At 33.9% G+C, this 19,533-nt stretch overlaps 2 protein-coding genes across 2 annotated transcripts; one reads left to right on the forward strand and one right to left on the reverse strand.

Moving 5' to 3' along the window:
• Positions 1-266: 266 nt before the first annotated feature.
• LOC107062636 (zinc finger BED domain-containing protein RICESLEEPER 1-like) lies at positions 267-7,243 on the reverse strand. The gene is made up of 4 exons (XM_015313529.1): positions 7,149-7,243; positions 5,562-5,624; positions 3,298-4,997; positions 267-626 (listed from the first exon to the last, which is right to left on the reverse strand). Exons 2-4 carry the CDS (start codon positions 5,608-5,610, stop codon positions 600-602), a joined length of 1,776 nt encoding a protein of 591 aa, XP_015169015.1. The 5' UTR covers positions 5,611-5,624; positions 7,149-7,243; the 3' UTR covers positions 267-599.
• Positions 7,244-12,308: 5,065 nt separating this feature from the next.
• On the forward strand, positions 12,309-19,114 carry LOC102600847 (acetyl-CoA acetyltransferase, cytosolic 1-like). Its single transcript, XM_015313520.1, has 15 exons — positions 12,309-12,462; positions 13,306-13,367; positions 14,395-14,493; positions 14,603-14,776; positions 14,894-14,999; positions 15,591-15,729; positions 16,183-16,260; positions 16,369-16,434; positions 16,824-16,909; positions 17,402-17,501; positions 17,648-17,758; positions 17,838-17,879; positions 18,140-18,226; positions 18,371-18,476; positions 18,900-19,114. Exons 2-14 carry the CDS (start codon positions 13,331-13,333, stop codon positions 18,458-18,460), a joined length of 1,215 nt encoding a protein of 404 aa, XP_015169006.1. The 5' UTR covers positions 12,309-12,462; positions 13,306-13,330; the 3' UTR covers positions 18,461-18,476; positions 18,900-19,114.
• Positions 19,115-19,533: the final 419 nt, after the last annotated feature.

Below are 19,533 nucleotides of genomic sequence, written 5' to 3' on the forward strand. Positions count from 1 at the left end.
TAATAACATATCCCGTGACATTCCACAAAGTGGGGTCTAAAGTAATAAAATCAAATTTTCGTTGGATTATGGATAAGTGATTTAATATGAGCCAACGCCCCATGGTATTGCTAGAACAAAAAGGCTCAATGCTTATTTCAACAAACAGCTCGGGTAGATAGATCTTCTTATAAGTCACTTTTGCATGACAAACTCAAAAGGGCTAAGGGATATTTTTGCCCATAGCAATGAGTCCAGTCATGAAGATCCAACAGAAGTTTAAGATAAACAACATTAACATAATTCAGATACCAGAGGAATATAAGTTCATATTCATCCTTCAGATTATCGGATATTCTTCATATGAACACTATTGACTTCACTCAACGTCTGAAGAAACAAAGATTCTATGCCTATCTAAATATCCTGCCAAAAGAAGTAGCTACAATAATATACGACGAGTAGCTACCATGATCACAGTAGATTAGGTAGATTTCTACTATAAATGTATATGTACATCCCATTATCTGTAAAAAAATTCTGGCTAGTTGTTGATCCTGATGATGTCTTCTTGGAATCTATAACTTCCAGCAAAAAGAAAAAGTCAAAACTCTCTAAAATCAATTATTCTGCGCCTCAGCTTTCATCTGCATGATAGTCAGAGTTGAGTCAGTACAATATCCATGAGAGTGAAATTGAAGAGGAAAAAGATAGAGATGTTAGAAAATGCCATAACCATCAACCAGCAGATTGTGCAACAATTAGAAGAATGGTGCTACGATAATTGAATACAAGTTTAACTTTCAACTATATGATGCTTGCGGTGAGAAAAGAAAACGCACATCAGGACTGGGAGGTGGAAGCTTTATTACACAATTTTAATTAATAAGGCTATTAGGAATACTAAATATGGCCCATGCTCAGTTTTGGGGTAAATATAAAATGCCTCGTGGTTCTTGACGAAAGAAGAAAAATAGAAGGTTAAATTCAGCAGATAAAAAGGATTTCAACAAAACCACCTCATGTGATGTTGTAAGGAACTATAGGGCATCATGACTTCTTTTGCAATGCAAAAGGAAGAGGATGTTTTTCATCTGGAGAAGAAAACGGCTGAATGTAATAAGCAGAAAGTGAATTTTTCTGTCCTTCAGAATGAAAATTTACATGCAAGAACATTTAGAAGTCAGCCTGATCCCCAACAGAACTCCATAAACGCAAGCGCAAAGCTATACTCTCTGCTCTAACCACGCTGGTCTTTGAGGATAGAGTTTGCCATTGCCGAATTAACTCCACATCCTCAATATGTTTCTGATCTCTACCATCTAAGGCTGTTTATTGTATCGACTGAACAAGAAATAGCTAGGATTTGGAACCAGCTCAGTTCCTTATTCAGTAAAAACAGTGCTCAATTGTACATCTCTCCATCTTCAACCAACACCGATCTTGATAACTTGTCCTTGTCATTCACAATGTTTTTATACTCTATGAATCTACCGGGCTAAGATTGATGTCTATGTACATGGAAGAGATATCTGAAATGATGGAAAAAATCCAAGTACCACAGGTGGATAGCTATCCATCCACACTTGTCACCAAAATCCTCTTCTTCCTCTTCAAGCGTGAATAAATGCTGTAAAGCAGTCAAGAAGTAAGAGCATCCACCTCCGGTGACCCCTGCAACATGCAATCAACTTCTGCCTTTGATGTGAAGCAGTAAGGCAGAAGGGCATCCCCCAGGTTTGACACTTAAACACTTCCACATCCACATGCTATTTCAGCCATTGGAGTCACTTGAAAGCCAGAATAAACAACCAAACAACCATTGAGCTTTTTCACTTTCAAGTTTCTATTTTGACCAATGAAATATTGTCTCTTTGCCTGCTCTAGGTGATTGCATGTTCAGTTCAACAATAAAGTTGGCAAGGCCACCGCCACTCTGTATAACTTATTGGATACTCCCGGTCTCTAGCCTAAGAGCAGCTCTTTTCACTCACTTCCAGTCACCTAACAAGTAACAGTTAATCTTTGTCCTCAAAACTCTGTATGTATTAGTCATTGCTATGTGAATTTCACAATAGTTTTTGCTTATGTTCTGTATCAAATGAAAGGATGATTGATGGAACTTAATACCAAACTGTCTAAGCCTGAATGAGAGGAAGATAGAAAGGGGTTAACACTAAGTTTGGACCAGTTCAAATAACAAACCTTCGAACCCTACAAGTCTAGTCCTTAATTCGGCCTACTAATAAGAGAGAATACTACGAGAAGAGCACGACCCAGCTAGGAAGATTGAAGCTCACTATCAAGCAACCATCCCAACCCTATCTAGCACAAGGAACAGGAGCACGAGCAGCATCTTAACCCACCATTTCAAAGACCAAATGCACACCACATGACAGAGATACCTATACTGTTCTCATGCCATCACAAGTCTCATCAACGTCAACTATCAGTCTATCATGAGTCGAAGGATTGATTACCTATACACCTGTTATCTCCGTTAAGGGTACCCATAAATGCAGCTATAAAAAATTGTTAGACTTACCAAAAGCAACCACCCTATAGCTACAAAAACCATATAGAGGACCCAGACACATAATTGATATGAACATCGGGGTCTAATCCTCTGGCTCATCTAGACTTTATTCAATCATATTGTCTTTTGCTCATCCACAGTGCTTTGGAGTTAATTTTCCCCACAAGGATTGAGGACCACCGGACCGCAAGCAGGTGGGAGCTCATTGGGCATGGTTATCAAAATCTGTTGTCCCTTTTTGAGTCAAAAAAGAAGCAGCAAGAGATCTGAGTTCACAATGACTAAGCTCATCACTAGTCAACATCATCAGTCAACTCTGAAGGAAGAGAGACAGACACTCAAAGGGCTTCACATAGATCATCAGCCCCCTTTTCCGGTCAGCAACTAGGAGTCTAGGACCGAGTTGGATCATCATCATACGTACCAAAGTTCAAAAGTGTTGAGCTGATTCAACATTTTCTCTTTCACCTATTACTTGGTTGCAATTTGAGAAAATGGTTTCCTTCTTTTTCTTTTACAAAAAATATGATATAATACCATAATGGCCCTACTGGTAACTACACAAAGTTCTAGTTTCAATCCACTGACTTGCACAACAACTTAAAGAAGAAAACCCACATTTTAAAGTGAGCTAGAAGTCTACATGTAGCACAAAAGAGAATAGGTTAGATATACATATCTGCTTAATAATTAAGTCATTTGTATCCACTTCTAGCACTCAATTACCAAGAATTAAATAATGGAAGAAACGAATGTCACAGAACAGAAGAATCAGTGATTACCGCATTGCGACGCTGTTTATCAAACCAGCTTTTAGTAGACATCAAGGCATTCACTAAATCTGGCTCCACGGATGTCATATCTCTATCAGGTTCACGCAAATCAGTGTAATAAGAATCATAGCCTGTAACAAGAGACAATTGTATTGACAAAAGATCACGAGCCAACTTTGATAGGACAGGATATCGGGGACTTGCAGCTTTCCACCAACTCAGCACATAAAAGTTCTTGGTCCAAGGCACAATAGGTTCTTCCAGATAGCAATCAAGTTCTGACTTTGGTGGCTGACTAGTTGTTTGGATGAATTTGCTAAACTCATCTGAACAGTCAAATCCAAAACTAGGATCATTAACAACTTCCATTGGCTCAAGGAGATCTTCACTCGTACCAAATTCATCAGAAATGAGATCTTCACCCGTATCAGAATCTGAATCGCTCATAGGATACTCCATTGAGGACCTGTGCACCACATAGTCATCGAAAAGCCTTTGGATGGCCTCCAAAATAGATGATAGCGGTAAAAGATCATTACCTTCATACTTCAAGAAACAGAACTCTAAGTACTTCACTTTGTAGCGTGGATCCATAATAGTAGTTAGAGCCAACACCAAATACATATGCGTCCAATACTTGCCAAACTTTTTCAGCATATTATTGGCTAAATTTCTAGCAAATTCATCTGAACTCACAGAATCTTTCATCAGATTAAATCGAAGCTTATTAAGATTGTGGAAGTAAAGGCCTGCACTGGGTCGTTTTTCCATAAATAACACTTCTGCTGCAGTATAGACATGTCCTACAAGTTTACATACTCCCTTAACTTTTTCCCACTCTTGGGGAGAAGGTATATCATAATCCTTATAATCATCTTTTTTCAAGTATTCTCCTTTAGCCTCTAATTCCAATGCTTCCTGTAGTTTATGAAATGTCACATTCCACACTGGTGGTGATTTGCCCCAAAATACTATGAGACGAATGTCACTGATTATATCCTCTATCATCCCAAATGCTTTTTTCACCATTGAACTAAAAATGTCTGCATTACAAGATACACGAAAAAATTGTCCATCTAGCTGGAGTCTTTTCTTTTCAAGAAGTTTACTTTTAATGACATCAACAATCTCATCAAAGTCCAGATAGCTATGCACAGTGACAGCACATATTTTATCTTCAATACCAAAATCTGAAAGACACTGAATTGTCTCACCAACATAATCTCCATACGCATCAAGAGACCTAAAACTAACAACCCAACTTCTTAGCTTCCAGTCTTCGTCAATGAAATGAACTCTTAAGCAAATGAAATCAGAAAAAGATCCCCCAAAATCTGAGGTAGACCAGTAGCCAAAGTCATTGAATTTGTTATATTTTAGCCTCTCAACTGAGAGGCTAACTCGTCCATTCAAGCTTCTCAAAATTTCTTTAACTTTTGCTTTCTCTTCATCATACAATTTCAAGCAATACCGTGAGAGAATGGCAGATGAAGGACGAAATTTAGGATTAAGATAACTTATTAATTGTTTGAAGTACCTATCTTCTACTGACTTTGGAGGTGTACCGGATTGACAGAAAAACTTTGCCAAACCACGATAAGCTGTTTCTTCAAAGATAACCTGCTCCTCCCCAATATTAGTACTGCTCTCATCCCTAAGATTTGCATTTCTTGGTCCACATTCATGACTTTTCCCCTTCCTTGATACATCTGGAAAGCAAAATAAAGAACCACTTTACAGGCTATTTGGTTGGAGAGATAATGAAAAATAATGCAAGCATAACGTTCCATATAAAATAATAGTATTTGGGTGGCAGATTAGGAAAATAATCTGAATAACTTATGCAGTTTTTTTGGTTGACTGTATAAGAAAAAAAACAATCGCCGCATAACTAATCTAATGGCTGACGATATTAATAATAATCGCATTAAGTTATGCAAATTGTTATATTAATTTATACAAGATAGAATGTGAAAAATAAACTTGTTAGCAATACAAAGATAAAAGTATTTAAAGACAAAAGTGTACTTAAAGTAAGTAATCCCAACATTATATTCCATGTATTACTATTCACCACATAATAACTCCTAGACTATTCACTGAATAATAATCACTTCTAGTTTTATTCACAGCAAAAAAAATCTTGGATTATTTATTCACATAACTACTATGCGCACCAAATGACATGTTAATGCGTAGCAACACTTACATTGTGAGAGAGGGAGATATGACAGTGGAATACAAGTAAATCAAGCAAACGAGAAGAAGAATACCAGATCCAGGAAAGAAGTCATGGAGTGTTTTCCGCTTTCCGTTAGTCATTTCAAGTTCATAAACTGCACTTGAGATTAATCAAATTAGAAGGTTGAAGCATATAAGATATCACATTTCATATGTGGGTACAGTAGTGGCATGATATGAGTACCGAACTCCAATATGGATTTGACATGGGCATGGTCAATTTTTAAGACTATTTTGGAAAAACTATATGAAGTACCACTACTTGTGTTCATCCATTTTTAGGTGAGTACGCCTAAGAAGATGAAGAGTCAATCCCTCGATAAAACACTACTTTTGTATGATTTATTAAGTTTAAAAGATTGTACCACAAATCAGTCTGAATATGAAGTAATTAAATTCCATTGACTATAACATACACATTCTTAAGTTAAAAATGTCCAAAGGTGGAGATGGAAGTATGGGATCCACAACAAAGGTCACTTGAAAGTGGTGGCTAATGATCCTGTATCAATTCCTTCTACTGTTTATCTATCCATAAAAAATCATGTAACACATTTTATCTTTTCAAGAGTCAAGTTGAGTAATTATCATTTAAAACACCAGTAATCACTTATTAATTTAAAACAGAAATTCATTTATTCTGAAGTTACACTTAAATTGTATAAGCTTATTTCAATAATATCAATTAGCTACGCCTTATCAACCCCATGTATCCTTCAATTTGGAGTCTCACATCAGTGGGACAAGGGCTTTTTGGTCTCCTTATTTGGTCTTGGGCAATCCTCCCCTCATAAGCTAGATTTTGGGGTTGAGTTAAGCCCATAATCCATTCTTTACCATGATATCATTTCCGAATTCATCATTTCCGAATGTTGGCTCCCCGGGGTTGTTGGAGTCCTACATTTGTGAGACAAGGTTTAAATGATCTTGGGCAATAGCTAGCTTTTGGAGTTGAGTTAAACCTAACATCTATTTCTCTATCAACCTATCACAACTCTTCTTTATACATCTTGATACCAACTAGTTATTTGCTAATATTATTATTTTATAATAGTAGTATACATGCAAGCTTGCACGCAACTCAACTAATTCCACAAGATACATGTCACCTCCCACCAGTAACAAGATAACTCTGTCTACCAAGGCTAGAACAGACGAGAAGAAATCACCAAGTGTTTTGTCTATGCTGGAAATTGAACCTGATAGACCTCATGGTGCTTAACCCACCTCTCTCCGGTGCAGTTATTTGCTAATCTCGGTTAAAATTTTCAATAGAAACACACAAATTATACTAATCAGATGTGGGTTTAGCTCAACAAAAAAAACAAGTAGAAACACAAATCACCGAAGAAGTCACTTCTACTTCTTTTTTTTTGTTTTTTTTTTTGTTTTTACGATTGAACAAGCTTGAGAGTTCAAATGCTAATCAAAATCCAAATGATGACTTAGAGTAACGTAAATTTATCAACTATGTTCTCACTCCCCAATGGAAAAATACTACTCCAACCCAAATTTACCCCTTTTTAAGTGTAGAACCCTAGGAGTTAGGAGAACAGCAGCAATAAGTTCATATAAACAAACGAGATGGAGATTTATTACAAAGAACAGAGATGACTTACCTGCTTTTATGGAGAAAGAGAGCTTTGTCAATGCAGAGTTATGGTGTCTCCACTCATATTCATGCGTCCATTTTCGCCCGGGAAAATTTGAAGAGCCGCCGCCACCCAATTATAAAAGAAAAATAGCTGACACACCAAACATATGTTTCTTTTTTCTTTTTTTTTTTCTTTTTTCGGTCGGATTGCGAGAGTAGTGCCTAAGATTTGATCTTGGAACCTTGGTTGAGTTTTGAACCCCTCAACCACTTAATCAACCTCTAATCTTATATTTACGAGGTTCAAAATCAATATATAGACATAAAAAGTTTTTAAAATACCTTAAATATACAATATATTTTTTTGTTGAGGGGGTTCGGGTGAACCCCTTGGCAACCTCTAGGTCCGCCCCTAATTCGGAGCGCACGTTAAAGCTCACATTTAATTTGAATAGTTCACTGCATGATCTATCGAGGTGTGTAAACCCTAGAACTCTAGTTAAGACTGAAACAATTTATCATTGTACCACAACTTATGTTGGTTAAACATATACATGTCTTCTATTTACTCATAATAGTAAGAAATTACAAAAATTATATAGCTAGAGTTTGGATTTGGAAGAAAATCAGAAATATATAGTTAACTAATTTACATGGTAAAAGAATAGTTTAAAGCTTACCTTACAAATCTTTAGTCAAAACACAATTCGGTATAGAACTTAATATATTTAATATTTAATATACAATAACATACATAATTTTTATATTTTATTTTTTTACAAAAACGTTTTCAAACTTGATATACAGTATTATACACTAAATATACAATATTATACAAAACTCAAAGAGACGTAACATATGATATTATACATTATTATACACGCACACAAAAATACTGTCTTCTTCCTTAAATTCATGCATGTGATTCATCCAAAAACACATCTAAAACTACACCAAATCACCCAAAATTTATATTTCGACTTCTTAATACGTAATCGATCTTTTACAAAAATAACAATTTGAAACGAAAGTTATTTGCGAAAATCCACATTTCAGGTTTTGAAGCTTCGATTCAATAAATGATTGTCGATGGCTCCAACGAAATGTCAATAATGTATAGAGAAAATTTTGTTGGGAGTACCACCCCCGAAATGGACCCTACAATGCATGATCAAATTTAGTCGTGGCTCCAATGCAGACACTAAATGCTAAGTGGAATTATTTTTTAAAAAAAAAAGAGAACTTCAATAACAGTGATAAACCAATGAATAAATATGTAAACTTCTTCGTCATTATCTATTACTCGACTATATATATATATGGGATCATTCATTTCACTCAAACACAAGTAAAGTAAATAAATTAGTTTATTAATGTCGCTGACACAGCTGCAATATAGTCACCTTTCATTATAGAAATCGCCAACGACTTTGCTATTACCGAATTTCTATAATAATAATAATAAATCATATTTGAGAAATTTAAAGATGGACAGAGAATGAAATTCGCGAAAATATATATATTAGAGAGAGAGAGAGAATGTGTGTTTTGGGTGTGTAGAGAAAAGACAGGAAATAGAGATATTAATAAGTTAGTGACTAAATTTGATAAAGTTATTAAAAAAATTGGCCCATTTTGGCAATGTACTTGGGTTTATTGTTATATTGTAATAGTATTTCTTCTTATTGCACAACATTTCCACCTAGGACCTTCCTCCCAAAAAAATAAAAGTATAATGACTTAAAATTATAATTGACCTAAGTACATTGTTAAGATGGCTAATTTCTTTAAGACTTTATCAAATTTAATTATTAACCTATTAATATCTTTATTTCCTATCTTTTCTCCACATATGCACCTATCTTTTTCAAGTGATCGTTTGTTGATTTACTTTATCACCATTTTTTTGGTAGATAATCAAAGGGATATTTAGGTATTTACTAATTTGCTATGTTGAATTGTCATCTATGTTTTTTTACTTTTTAGGAAATATACCATAAAGTTTAAAAGAGAAAATTTAACATAATAAACATAATAAGGTTCTATAGCTATAGTTTATATAATTGCGCTATATAGCTATAGTTTCATTTGCTATGGAGGTTGCGTTTGTATATTTCGCTTGCAAATATACAAATAGGGTATATACACTCTGTATTTATACATTTAGGAATTTTTTCAGAACTCTGTTTATATATTTCGCTTGCGAATATACAAACAGGGTAATTTATTGTGAATTTTTCATAAATCATATACAAATAGCTAGGGCAATCATATACAAATTCTGGATTTATACAATTAGGAACCGAATTATACAAAATTCTGATTTATACAATCAGACGAATTACACAATTTTAGGCAAATTATACAAATTAAACAGATAGCAAGATTTGGAGAAACTATAGCTACAAAGCACACTTTTCCAAAATAGTAGCTATATCATTTAATATCATTTAAATTAAATGTTTGTTATTCTGCACACTTTTTTCCCTTTTTAATAGATATTCAAGTTCACTGCAATATAATCTAAATTGATCTAACAGTACTACTCTTGACTTATATCCTTCAGGATACAATAATCCAATAACGACATATAACTTAAACAATTCCGAATTAGTTGATGTATCTAAAGCTTCACCATAATAATACATTCCTTCAACATAAACTTGCTCTTTTTTCTATAGTGAATAAGCTAGAGGCTTGAAATATCTTTGTCTCAGTTCTCTCTTCACTACACTAACCTCAAAATATAGTATTTCTCAGCTTTCTTTTACAAATAATATCAAAATGTAAATAGTCATCTGAAAATTAGTGGAAGATAATGAGAATAGCATGTCATTATAGTTGTAAAAATTATAAAAAAAAATAATACCATTCTTCACTTTATGCCTATTAATTATCATGCACTTAATATTTTTATTTCTAATATTAAAATGCACAATAACACTAACATGAGACTCTTAAAATAAACTTTTTTAAAAAAATCAGTTATCACTACTTATTTTTTACTCCCTTCCATTTGTTTGACTTATGACTAATGAGATTTGACATTTTTTATTTTTCTCCACTAAAGTAGTACTACTTTGTGTTAATATAACCGCACCATTATAATAAGTTGTGATGTTATTTACACTTTATTAATTTCTTTGTGCTTGTATAAGTCAAATAAATTTATTTTATTCATATGCACTAAGATGACCCTAGAAAAGTATATATATGATGGGATAAAATATCTTATTTTGAAGATGGGATAAAAGAATTTCAAGTTGAATGAGATACTCCCTTCGTCCCCCTTTAGTTGTTATAATTTTTTTTTTAGAGTCAAACAATAAGAATTTTGACTAATATTTTACGATATATTTTTTCATCATATTGATATATATAAAAAAGCAATAGATAGTACTTTTCAAATAGTTTTTGAATATCTAAATTTTAGTTTTAAAATATTGAATTAATATAATCTAATATATTTAAAAATTAGTTAAATTGACTTTCGAAAAGCGTAATATGACAACTAAAAGGAGACAGAGGGAGTAAGATGGAATATATCATGAAATAAATTCATACCATCAACCAATCACAATATATATTTTATCCCAAATTTAATTATGAAATATTTCACCTCATCCACGTATCAATCTATTCATAAGTGTATAACTCAGCACATTTAAATACAAAACAATAGGGAAAAAACATAAGTTTATTTGAGCACTTAAAACACCAAAAACAAAATCAAATAGATCAAATAATTTGTTTTCTTTAGTTCAAAATTAAATGCTATGTTATAATAGCATTATAGCAGCCCATTTAGACTGATTAAAGTCAACAAGGGCACCTCTAACTGGCTGTTGTGGGTTTGGCAGTGGCACATAACAATATTTGACATGTGAATTAAATAATATAAAACATTATCAAAACTATAGTTTATTTACATTATTTTCAAATTCCAACACCTTAGTATAATTATATTAAATGAGTATTTTAGCAGACATCTCCCTAGAGTGGCTGGCACATCACTTACATATTCGATGTTTTCTGTGTGAAATTTATATATTATAAAATATATTTTTTGATTTTAAGAGGATTTTTTTTTCAGATTTTAAATCTTTAATTAATAAGGGAAAAATCCCAATCATCCCACTAAAATTCATATCGATGTGAGTCTACTTAAGTTTATTTTTCTTTCGATATTCGATATTCACATTATGATTTGATTAATTCTGAATTTACATTGAAAAGTTCTATATTAAGGATAAAATACTTTCTAACAAAAACAATTTCATATTCAGAGACAGTATCTATAGAACTTTTCAATGTAAAATCAAATTTACTTACCATAATGATCAACTAATATGAAACGAAAAGAAATTCCCAAAAGAAAAATCCCCTTCTTTGTCTTTGTGAAAGTATTTTGTTTTGGGTATAATTTTTTTATTTTTTTGAGTCAATCATGGCAGAGTACCTTTCAAAGTTCACGTGCAACTGTAACATTAACTCTGTACTATGCACTTAAATTACAAACAGAACTTGGAAAATATTTCTCTCAGATTCCCTCAAAAATAAAATTTAGGAAAAATGTAAAATGAAAAAAAAAACAAAACCTTCTATTTCGTTATAAAAAAATTAAACAACAATTTGTTTGGTAGAGAGAAAAATATTATTGCAAAATATTTTTTGTTTTTTTCTGGGAAACAAAATAATTTTTTAAAAATAAATAAATATATAATGTGGGAAGAAATAAATTTTATAACTGACAACTAACCTTTAATATTTATTTCACATGTGTCCGCCTCTGCAGCCTCCTATCACTAAAAACACCCCACCTACCAATTCTCAATCACTTTCCTGTCTCTGTCATTATTTGTTAACTAAAATAACCTATATAAATTAAGTTTTTCTAATAAATAATATATATGGGTATTTTTTAAAATTTTGATAATAATTTTATTTTAAAAATATTTTAATAAATAACATGACTGAACTATAATTAACTACATGCAAAAAATAGTTTTACAAAATTAGAACTATACGAAAATGATATAGATGAGCTAAACTTATAAGGGAAGCATAACTAAATCTTTTCTCAAAATTTAATGACATATTTGAGTTTTTTTCTCAAATAAAAATAATTTTAAAACTAATTAGTAATATAAAAACTACATATTTTTAAACCAAAAATGAAATGGATGATGTGAGTCAATAAAGCCGGTCTAGGAACAGAATAGACCGGCCGGTCACCGGGTTATCTATAAATAGTCCTCTTCTTCCCTGTAAAATGCACATTCAGCTTTCACTCAGTTTCTTTGTGCTCTGCTCCATCGAAATCTCCTTCAACTTCTGAGGTATTTCAATTGATAATCACTCTACCAAACAGCATTTCTCTGTTTCCATCTCATTTTTTTTGTGTGTTGGATTTTACTTTCTAAATTCCATGCAAGTTCATGCTAGAAATTTGATTTTTTTTCTAGTTTAGATCTGCGAGCGAATCAGGTGAGGCGTATATTGGTTTATGGATTTACAGTATTTAGTGAATCATTTGAGCATTTTCTAGATCACATATTGTCACTGTTTCTGTTTCAATATTCATTTCCAAGTCATTTGTTTGATGAGCGCTATTTCTCAAGTTTCATTTACGCCTGTTCGGTGCGAAGGAAATTGTTTTACATGAAAAATATTTTCCACGAAAAATGTTTTTCAGGAAAATAGTTGGGTTTCTTAGTAGTTTTTTGTGTAAAAAAATATTTTTCTTAAAAATTATTTGCGTCTAACTTAGACGAACACTGTGTGAGGTGGGTTAGGGGTAGAGGCGTGGGGTGGTGGGGATGAAGATGAGTTGTGTTGAGGGAGGGGAGGACCCAATCTAGGTGGAATGTTAATCGTGGAACTTTCAAGAAATTTCACATTTTTTGGCTTATAGTGTTTATCTAGTTTTCTTTCTCATTGAAATGACTTGATGGTGCTGATTAATCTATGAAAATATCTTTGGGAAAGATAGTATAGTAGATGTGTTGTAGTTGAGGGCTTGAGGCTAAGTTTTTCATTGCTCATGCTTTTTGCTTTGCTATGATTTGATATATACTATGAAATTTAGGTCATATTTGGGTCATACAATTTTTTTCTATTGGTGGTATTGTGATTTCTTTTGTTGATAGAAAGAGACCCCTGATTAGTTTTGAATGAAACAGACATCCATTTTCATACATATTCACAATGGCTCCAGCAGCAGCAGATACCATCAAGCCTAGAGGTAACAACTTATGCTCTCTTAGCACCTAGCCTAGAATCTTTATTTGATGTAAAGATAGCCAGTTGATTTGTTGATGCTTCCTGTATGAGCCAGCACTATTATCTATGCAAATTTGATTTTCATGGTGACCATTTATTAGTAGCAGGGGTGTTCTTTGGTCCCATGGCAATTCTCATGGAAAGAACAACCTTTTTATGCTTAAGCAAGAACTTAGTGTTTTGTCCATTTTTGTGTTTGATTTTTTCATTAAAATTTTCAATTATAAAAAAGAATCATTAAAAAGTAGTTTTCTGTAGATAGACATTAGGAAATAAGCAGTTGCTTTCTATTTGGAGGATATTGTCTTTTTTAGATAAAGAGGAAAAATAATCTCTTTTATTTTTCTTGTATTTTCAACATTCCTAACAAACTGAAAGTGTGAGCATTTCTATAAGTCGGTCTTACCATGAGACACTGTTGAATCTGACTTTGGTTTTCGCTCATATATGTGGATTTCATTTGGAAAGTCTTGATTTTGTATGGTCAGTTGGATATTTGTTCACGAAATGCAAAAGTTTCATTGCAAGGTTAACTTGTAGTTTCAGTTAGTTAAAACATAATCTCTAGTTGAAACCTTTAGAGTGGAATGCTCTTCTTACTGTTACTTTATGTAAAAGGGAGAGTCCAAAACTGGTAGCACATTTTTCTACTTTTCATAACCATAAATTTTCTGCTGTTATTCCCACTACAAAAGACTCAGACAGCCTACTGAGGCTCAGACGATTGATTGATATTGTCTACATTGTCAAAAACAGTATTTCATTGAGTTCAGCGTCTCTTATCCTTTCTTTTGATGTTCTTTTATCAGATAAATTGGTGCAGTATAGTTGTATGTTGTTTTTTCTAGATTTTGGTTTGCTAAGTCGTGAAAAAGGTTTTCCAAACTGTGCTTTCTGATAATTGCTCATTATTTGTGCTTTAATGTGAACAGATGTTTTCATTGTTGGTGTTTGATAATTGCTCATTATTTGTGCTTTAATGTAAACAGATGTTTGCATTGTTGGTGTTGCCCGTACTCCAATGGGGAGCTTCCTTGGTTCTCTTTCCTCGTTGCCAGCTACAAAACTTGGATCAATAGCCATTGAGGGTAGGACTCTAGCTATTGCTGCATAGTTATTTCATCATAGAAAACCCAATTGACTGGCATTAATAATTTCATTGAGTTTCAATTAATCTGTCTGTTGGTTGAACTTTAGGTGCTCTTAAGAAAGCAAATGTTGATCCATCACTAGTAGAAGAAGTCTTCTTTGGAAATGTCCTCAGTGCAAACCTGGGACAGGCTCCTGCTAGGCAAGCTGCATTGGGTGCAGGACTACCCAATACGGTGGTTTGCACGACTGTGAACAAAGTTTGTGCATCTGGCTTGAAAGGTATGCACCTTCCTGTTGTATTTATTTTCTGGAGACATCTGTCCCCTTTAATAACTGTTGTGAGAGTGAAAGAGGTATTTGTTTTTTGACAATATATAATTTTATGTGGCTTTGCAGCTACTATGCTTGCAGCTCAAAGTATCCAGTTGGGCATCAATGAGGTGGTTGTGGCTGGTGGAATGGAAAGCATGTCCAATGTTCCCAAATATATTGCAGAAGCAAGGTTTGCGTTCTTCAAAAGTTGAACCACTGTGATAATACAATTTCTTTTAAGAAGCCCCTCAGTCTCCCTTAGCAAAGAAGGATAGTGATACAAAATGATATGTTTTCGAGTCACACACTTTAGGAAGAGTGGTGCTGTTTTCTTGCGACTTTCCCAAGGCACATTTTATAATATGTCTACAACTTCGAACCTTTCTTTTTTTGCTTCAACAGTGTACATGTGCTGTTCCGAAATCTTAAGTTCTTAACATTCTTAATCAACAATTACAAAGCCAGCTCATATTCCTGTTAACCAGCTGTCATCACTTCTTATTATTCATGCTTCCACCTAAACCCGTTTATGATCTGTTCCTCATCAGCCATACATTTTTAGATCTCACTCCATTGAGTTTTATGATCTGTTCCCCGTCAGACATAATTTTTTAGATCTCTCCCCACTGAGTTTTATATGGTTAATGTATTGTTCGGAGTACGGTAGACTTGTTGCCCTGGTCACTTCTATTTTTTTCCACTACAAAAGTTCTGATTAGTTAATATTGTTCTTCAATTCTGTTTTATCACTACCCTTCATTGATCAATGCCATAATCACAGGAAGGGATCTCGTCTTGGACATGATAGTCTAGTTGATGGAATGCTTAAAGATGGTTTGACTGATGTTTATAAGGATTGTGGTATGGGAGTTTGTGCAGAAACATGTGCTGCAAATCATAAAATTACAAGAGAGGAGCAGGTTTGTCTTTATATACATATTTGTTTTTCTTTAATTTGCATCGTGCTGCAAGTTTGGCTCTGACTTTAATTCCACATACCAAAGCTTTTTCTACTCTTGGTTTATCTAATTTATACTTACATACCAGTTCCTCCTTATCTTTGTTTTTGGTTCTTTTGATGTTTTAGTAAATGAAACCACCATTTGTTGAAGCTTCTATGAGAAACAATAACGATTGGGATACATGTGGTCCACTCTTTCCTAAGGCTGTGTCATTATTTCTATGCAAAGTTGAACCATTTTGATTTTCTATTCCCTGTTCCACTTGTTTGCCACACGCACATCTGGAAACCAAAGTGAATCATCATTCTGTTTTCTCTTAGTTTTCAGCTATCCGCTATGTAGATTTGCTGAAGTCTTCTATTTTCTGAAGCCTGAAGGAGTCAAGCACTTATGTCTCTCTTATATATGCAGGATGATTATGCAGTTCAAAGTTTTGAACGTGGAATTGCTGCTCAGGAAGCTGGTGCTTTCGCATGGGAGATTGTACCGGTAAAAGTTATTAGCACTTGGTCTCTAGATATTTTTTCATACTCAAATAAAGCAAGTTCTTTGCAGTTCGTTTATTTTATGGTTCTAATGAATTCTGACAATGTTCAGGTTGAGGTGCCTGGAGGAAGAGGAAAGCCATCCATTATTGTTGATAAGGATGACGGTCTAGGAAAGGTGAGTACATTAATATGACATTTTATTAGTCAAAGCAAAATTATTACCATACATGTATGGTCTCCTCTACTTCTTCTCTTGAAGCGCTCTTGGAGACTTAATTTTGCCACTCTCATACCTACTTCCCATATGGGAAGTAAAGTAGAATAGCTAGAAAATGAAGCTAAATGCAACTTCTAATCACTGTAGTTTCTTATTGAAGGGGATGAAGAGAATATTCTGACTAGTTATTTTGACCTTCATATTTGTGCCTTCCAAGTACTAAAAGGATTAGATATATGAATTTACTTCTTTGATACTTAAAAGATGTTATGATATAGGCACGTGCATTTATACTGCCTACAGTCTCCTGCCTTCATCACTCATAATTTCTGTGTTCTTCCTGCCAGTTTGATGGTGCAAAATTGAGAAAACTCCGACCAAGTTTTAAGGATAAAGATGGTACTGTTACTGCTGGTAACGCTTCTAGCATAAGGTTCGTGGACTTAATTTTCTACCATGTTCTGTATTTCTTGTTTTCACATGTTTAACAAGAACTTTTTGTTAACCTAACCAATAAATGCATTTCCTACTTCTACAATCTTGGTCAACTACTCTGAAATTTACTTGCACTAACTTTCTCTCTCTGGAAGTACTGCATCCCAAACAATAGCTGAAAAAGATTTGTTGAATACAGTTACAATTATATCTTAACATTTCTGGTTCATTTGTAAAAAGTATTTTTTTACACTTTGCGTCTATAGTGGGATCTAAGTTAGTTAGGTCATCGACTATGCTGTTTAAGAACATCTTTCACCTGAAATGTGAATAGTTCAGTGAAACATGATAAGAACTGGCTGTTGAAGTTGCTCCTTATTGTTCCCTATTGAAAATTTGAAACAGGAAATCAGAATATGATAACTTCAAGAGATTCTTCGTTTTTCTTTTCCAATAAAATTTATTGACAAGAGAAATCTTTCATTTTCAGTGATGGTGCTGCTGCATTGGTCTTAGTAAGTGGAGAGAAGGCTATAAAACTAGGATTAAATGTTATTGGAAAGATCTCAGGCTACGCGGATGCTGCTCAGGTACTTTATATCTATGAATTTGAGAATAGAGTTTAGGCACTCCTTATGTAAGATTTTGGAGTACTAATGGTTATTACCTTTTTACTTTCCTTATCTGGTGGTTAAACTTACGCTCTTGATGTTCTCATCTAAATTTAATCTTGCAGGAACCTGAATTATTCACAACTGCACCTGCTCTAGCAATTCCCAAAGCTATCAAAAGTGCTAGCTTAGAGGCTTCTCAAATTGATTACTATGAAATAAATGAAGCCTTTGCTGTATGCGCTCTTACCTACTTCTTTTGAACTAGCCTGTTTCATATGTGTGAGCACCCTCCTTAACAGACCTTGCTTGCAGGTGGTATCTCTTGCAAATCAAAAGCTGCTTGGTCTTAATCCAGTGAGTGCTCTATCTATCCTATATGCTTATTAATCTTGAGCTACAAAATTTGTTAATCTCTTTAACTTTGACACTCTCAGTCGGGATATATTAACTAAAGAAAACTATTTTGGCTTATATGCTTTGATATGAAAATGGAACAAGGACAAGATCACATTAAGTCGTAACTTACTTGGTCTGCGGTACTTTTATAGTGTGGAACAAGCACAGAATGATCCTGACAATGAACTGATGAAGTAACCTTTTGCTTGTTCACTCAGGAAAAAGTTAATGTACACGGTGGGGCTGTATCTTTGGGGCATCCTCTTGGATGCAGTGGAGCTCGTATATTGGTTACACTTCTCGGGGTACGTGCAACATTTGGGGTTTTAAATTCAACGATTGTAACTTCTAATGTCCTAATATGATCTTGTCTTGTGTTCATGAATATTGAGAATCTATTGTCCTTTGATGTTTGTTTCATATCTATTTTCCCAATGCAATGTTTGCAGGTGTTGAGACAGAAAAATGGCAAATATGGAGCTGCTGGTGTTTGCAATGGAGGAGGAGGTGCCTCAGCCCTTGTCCTAGAGCTTGTGTAATCCTTTTTTGTTTTTGGTAAGTCTGAAGATTGGAAACTCATTTGAGAATTTAGTCTACCAATGTGATATTGCATGTATGCAGTCCTTGCATTTACTCGTATGGAATTCAGAGGTGCTCTTGATAGATCATTTCACTGGACAACAAAGGTAAATCACAATTGGAAATAGTATGCAAGGGTTGTTCAATGAGATGACCACAAAAGATGATAATTCCATTAAAATCTCGTTTTGGACTGTATCCTTCATCCTAGTGTTGTATAAGCTCATATGATTCATCAACTGGTATTTCCCCACACCAGTAGTGGACCTGTTCATGTGTTAACATAACAGTGTACATTTCTTTACTTGACGTATTAGATGGACCAAAGTTGAAGTTCTTTCAGCTGCATTCAGATCATTTCTGGTTACCTTAGTTTATATATTTGCTTTTGTTTTGCAGGTTAGTGTTTCAGACTATTTATGATAGACGGTGCTTGCAACAGATTAGATCTGGCGCCCGTCTTCAACCAGAGCTGACTCTGCAACTTCGTTTTCTTTGTCTTCTTTCCTTTGTAATGTTAATTTAAGAAGTTGTATTCTTCAAAAATAAATGAAAGCTGGTCAGGTTCTTCACGAAGTAAATGACAGATCTACCTCCCCTCCCCGATTTCAACATTTTTCGTTGGAATTTCTTCGAGCACTTCACTATTTTCATGTGTCCAGAAGGCATAGGAGATTGAGTTAGTAACTTTGAGATACTTCCCAGTGCACATTAGAAAGGTAGAAAGGTAGCGGTTGTAGGTTTTCCTGGATGTTCCGAATAAATAAATAAAAACACTTCAGAGATCACTTATTCTGTCAACCACTATTTCGCTGCAAACATTGGTTAAGTGAAGTTGGTTAAGCTAATATAGCCTTGTGTACTAAATCCACTTCAAATGGACAAACCCAATCTAGTCCTCATTTGTTTCCTAAACCATTCTAGACTTCTCCTTGGTCATAGACTCATAGGAAATGAAAAGGATTTTAGAAAATATGTCACGTGGAAAGTTTAGAATTTAAAAGTTTTTAAAAACGCAAAGAGATTTTTTTTC

Source organism: Solanum tuberosum, unplaced genomic scaffold (assembly GCF_000226075.1).
Source record: "Solanum tuberosum cultivar DM 1-3 516 R44 unplaced genomic scaffold, SolTub_3.0 scf00251, whole genome shotgun sequence".
Taxonomy (NCBI): Eukaryota; Viridiplantae; Streptophyta; class Magnoliopsida; order Solanales; family Solanaceae; genus Solanum; species Solanum tuberosum.

Coding starts and splice junctions, on each gene's coding strand:
- LOC102600847 (XM_015313520.1), top strand. CDS start 13,331: ATGGCTCCAGCAGCAGCAGATACCATCAAGCCTAGAG. Junction 14,494..14,602: donor TGGATCAATAGCCATTGAGG/GTAGGACTCTAG, acceptor GTTGAACTTTAG/GTGCTCTTAAGAAAGCAAAT. Junction 16,910..17,401: donor GGTAACGCTTCTAGCATAAG/GTTCGTGGACTT, acceptor TTTCATTTTCAG/TGATGGTGCTGCTGCATTGG.
- LOC107062636 (XM_015313529.1), bottom strand. CDS start 5,610: ATGACTAACGGAAAGCGGAAAACACTCCATGACTTCTTTCCTGGATCT. Junction 4,998..5,561: donor TGACTTCTTTCCTGGATCTG/GTATTCTTCTTC, acceptor TTTGCTTTCCAG/ATGTATCAAGGAAGGGGAAA. Junction 627..3,297: donor ATAAACAGCGTCGCAATGCG/GTAATCACTGAT, acceptor ACTATCATGCAG/ATGAAAGCTGAGGCGCAGAA.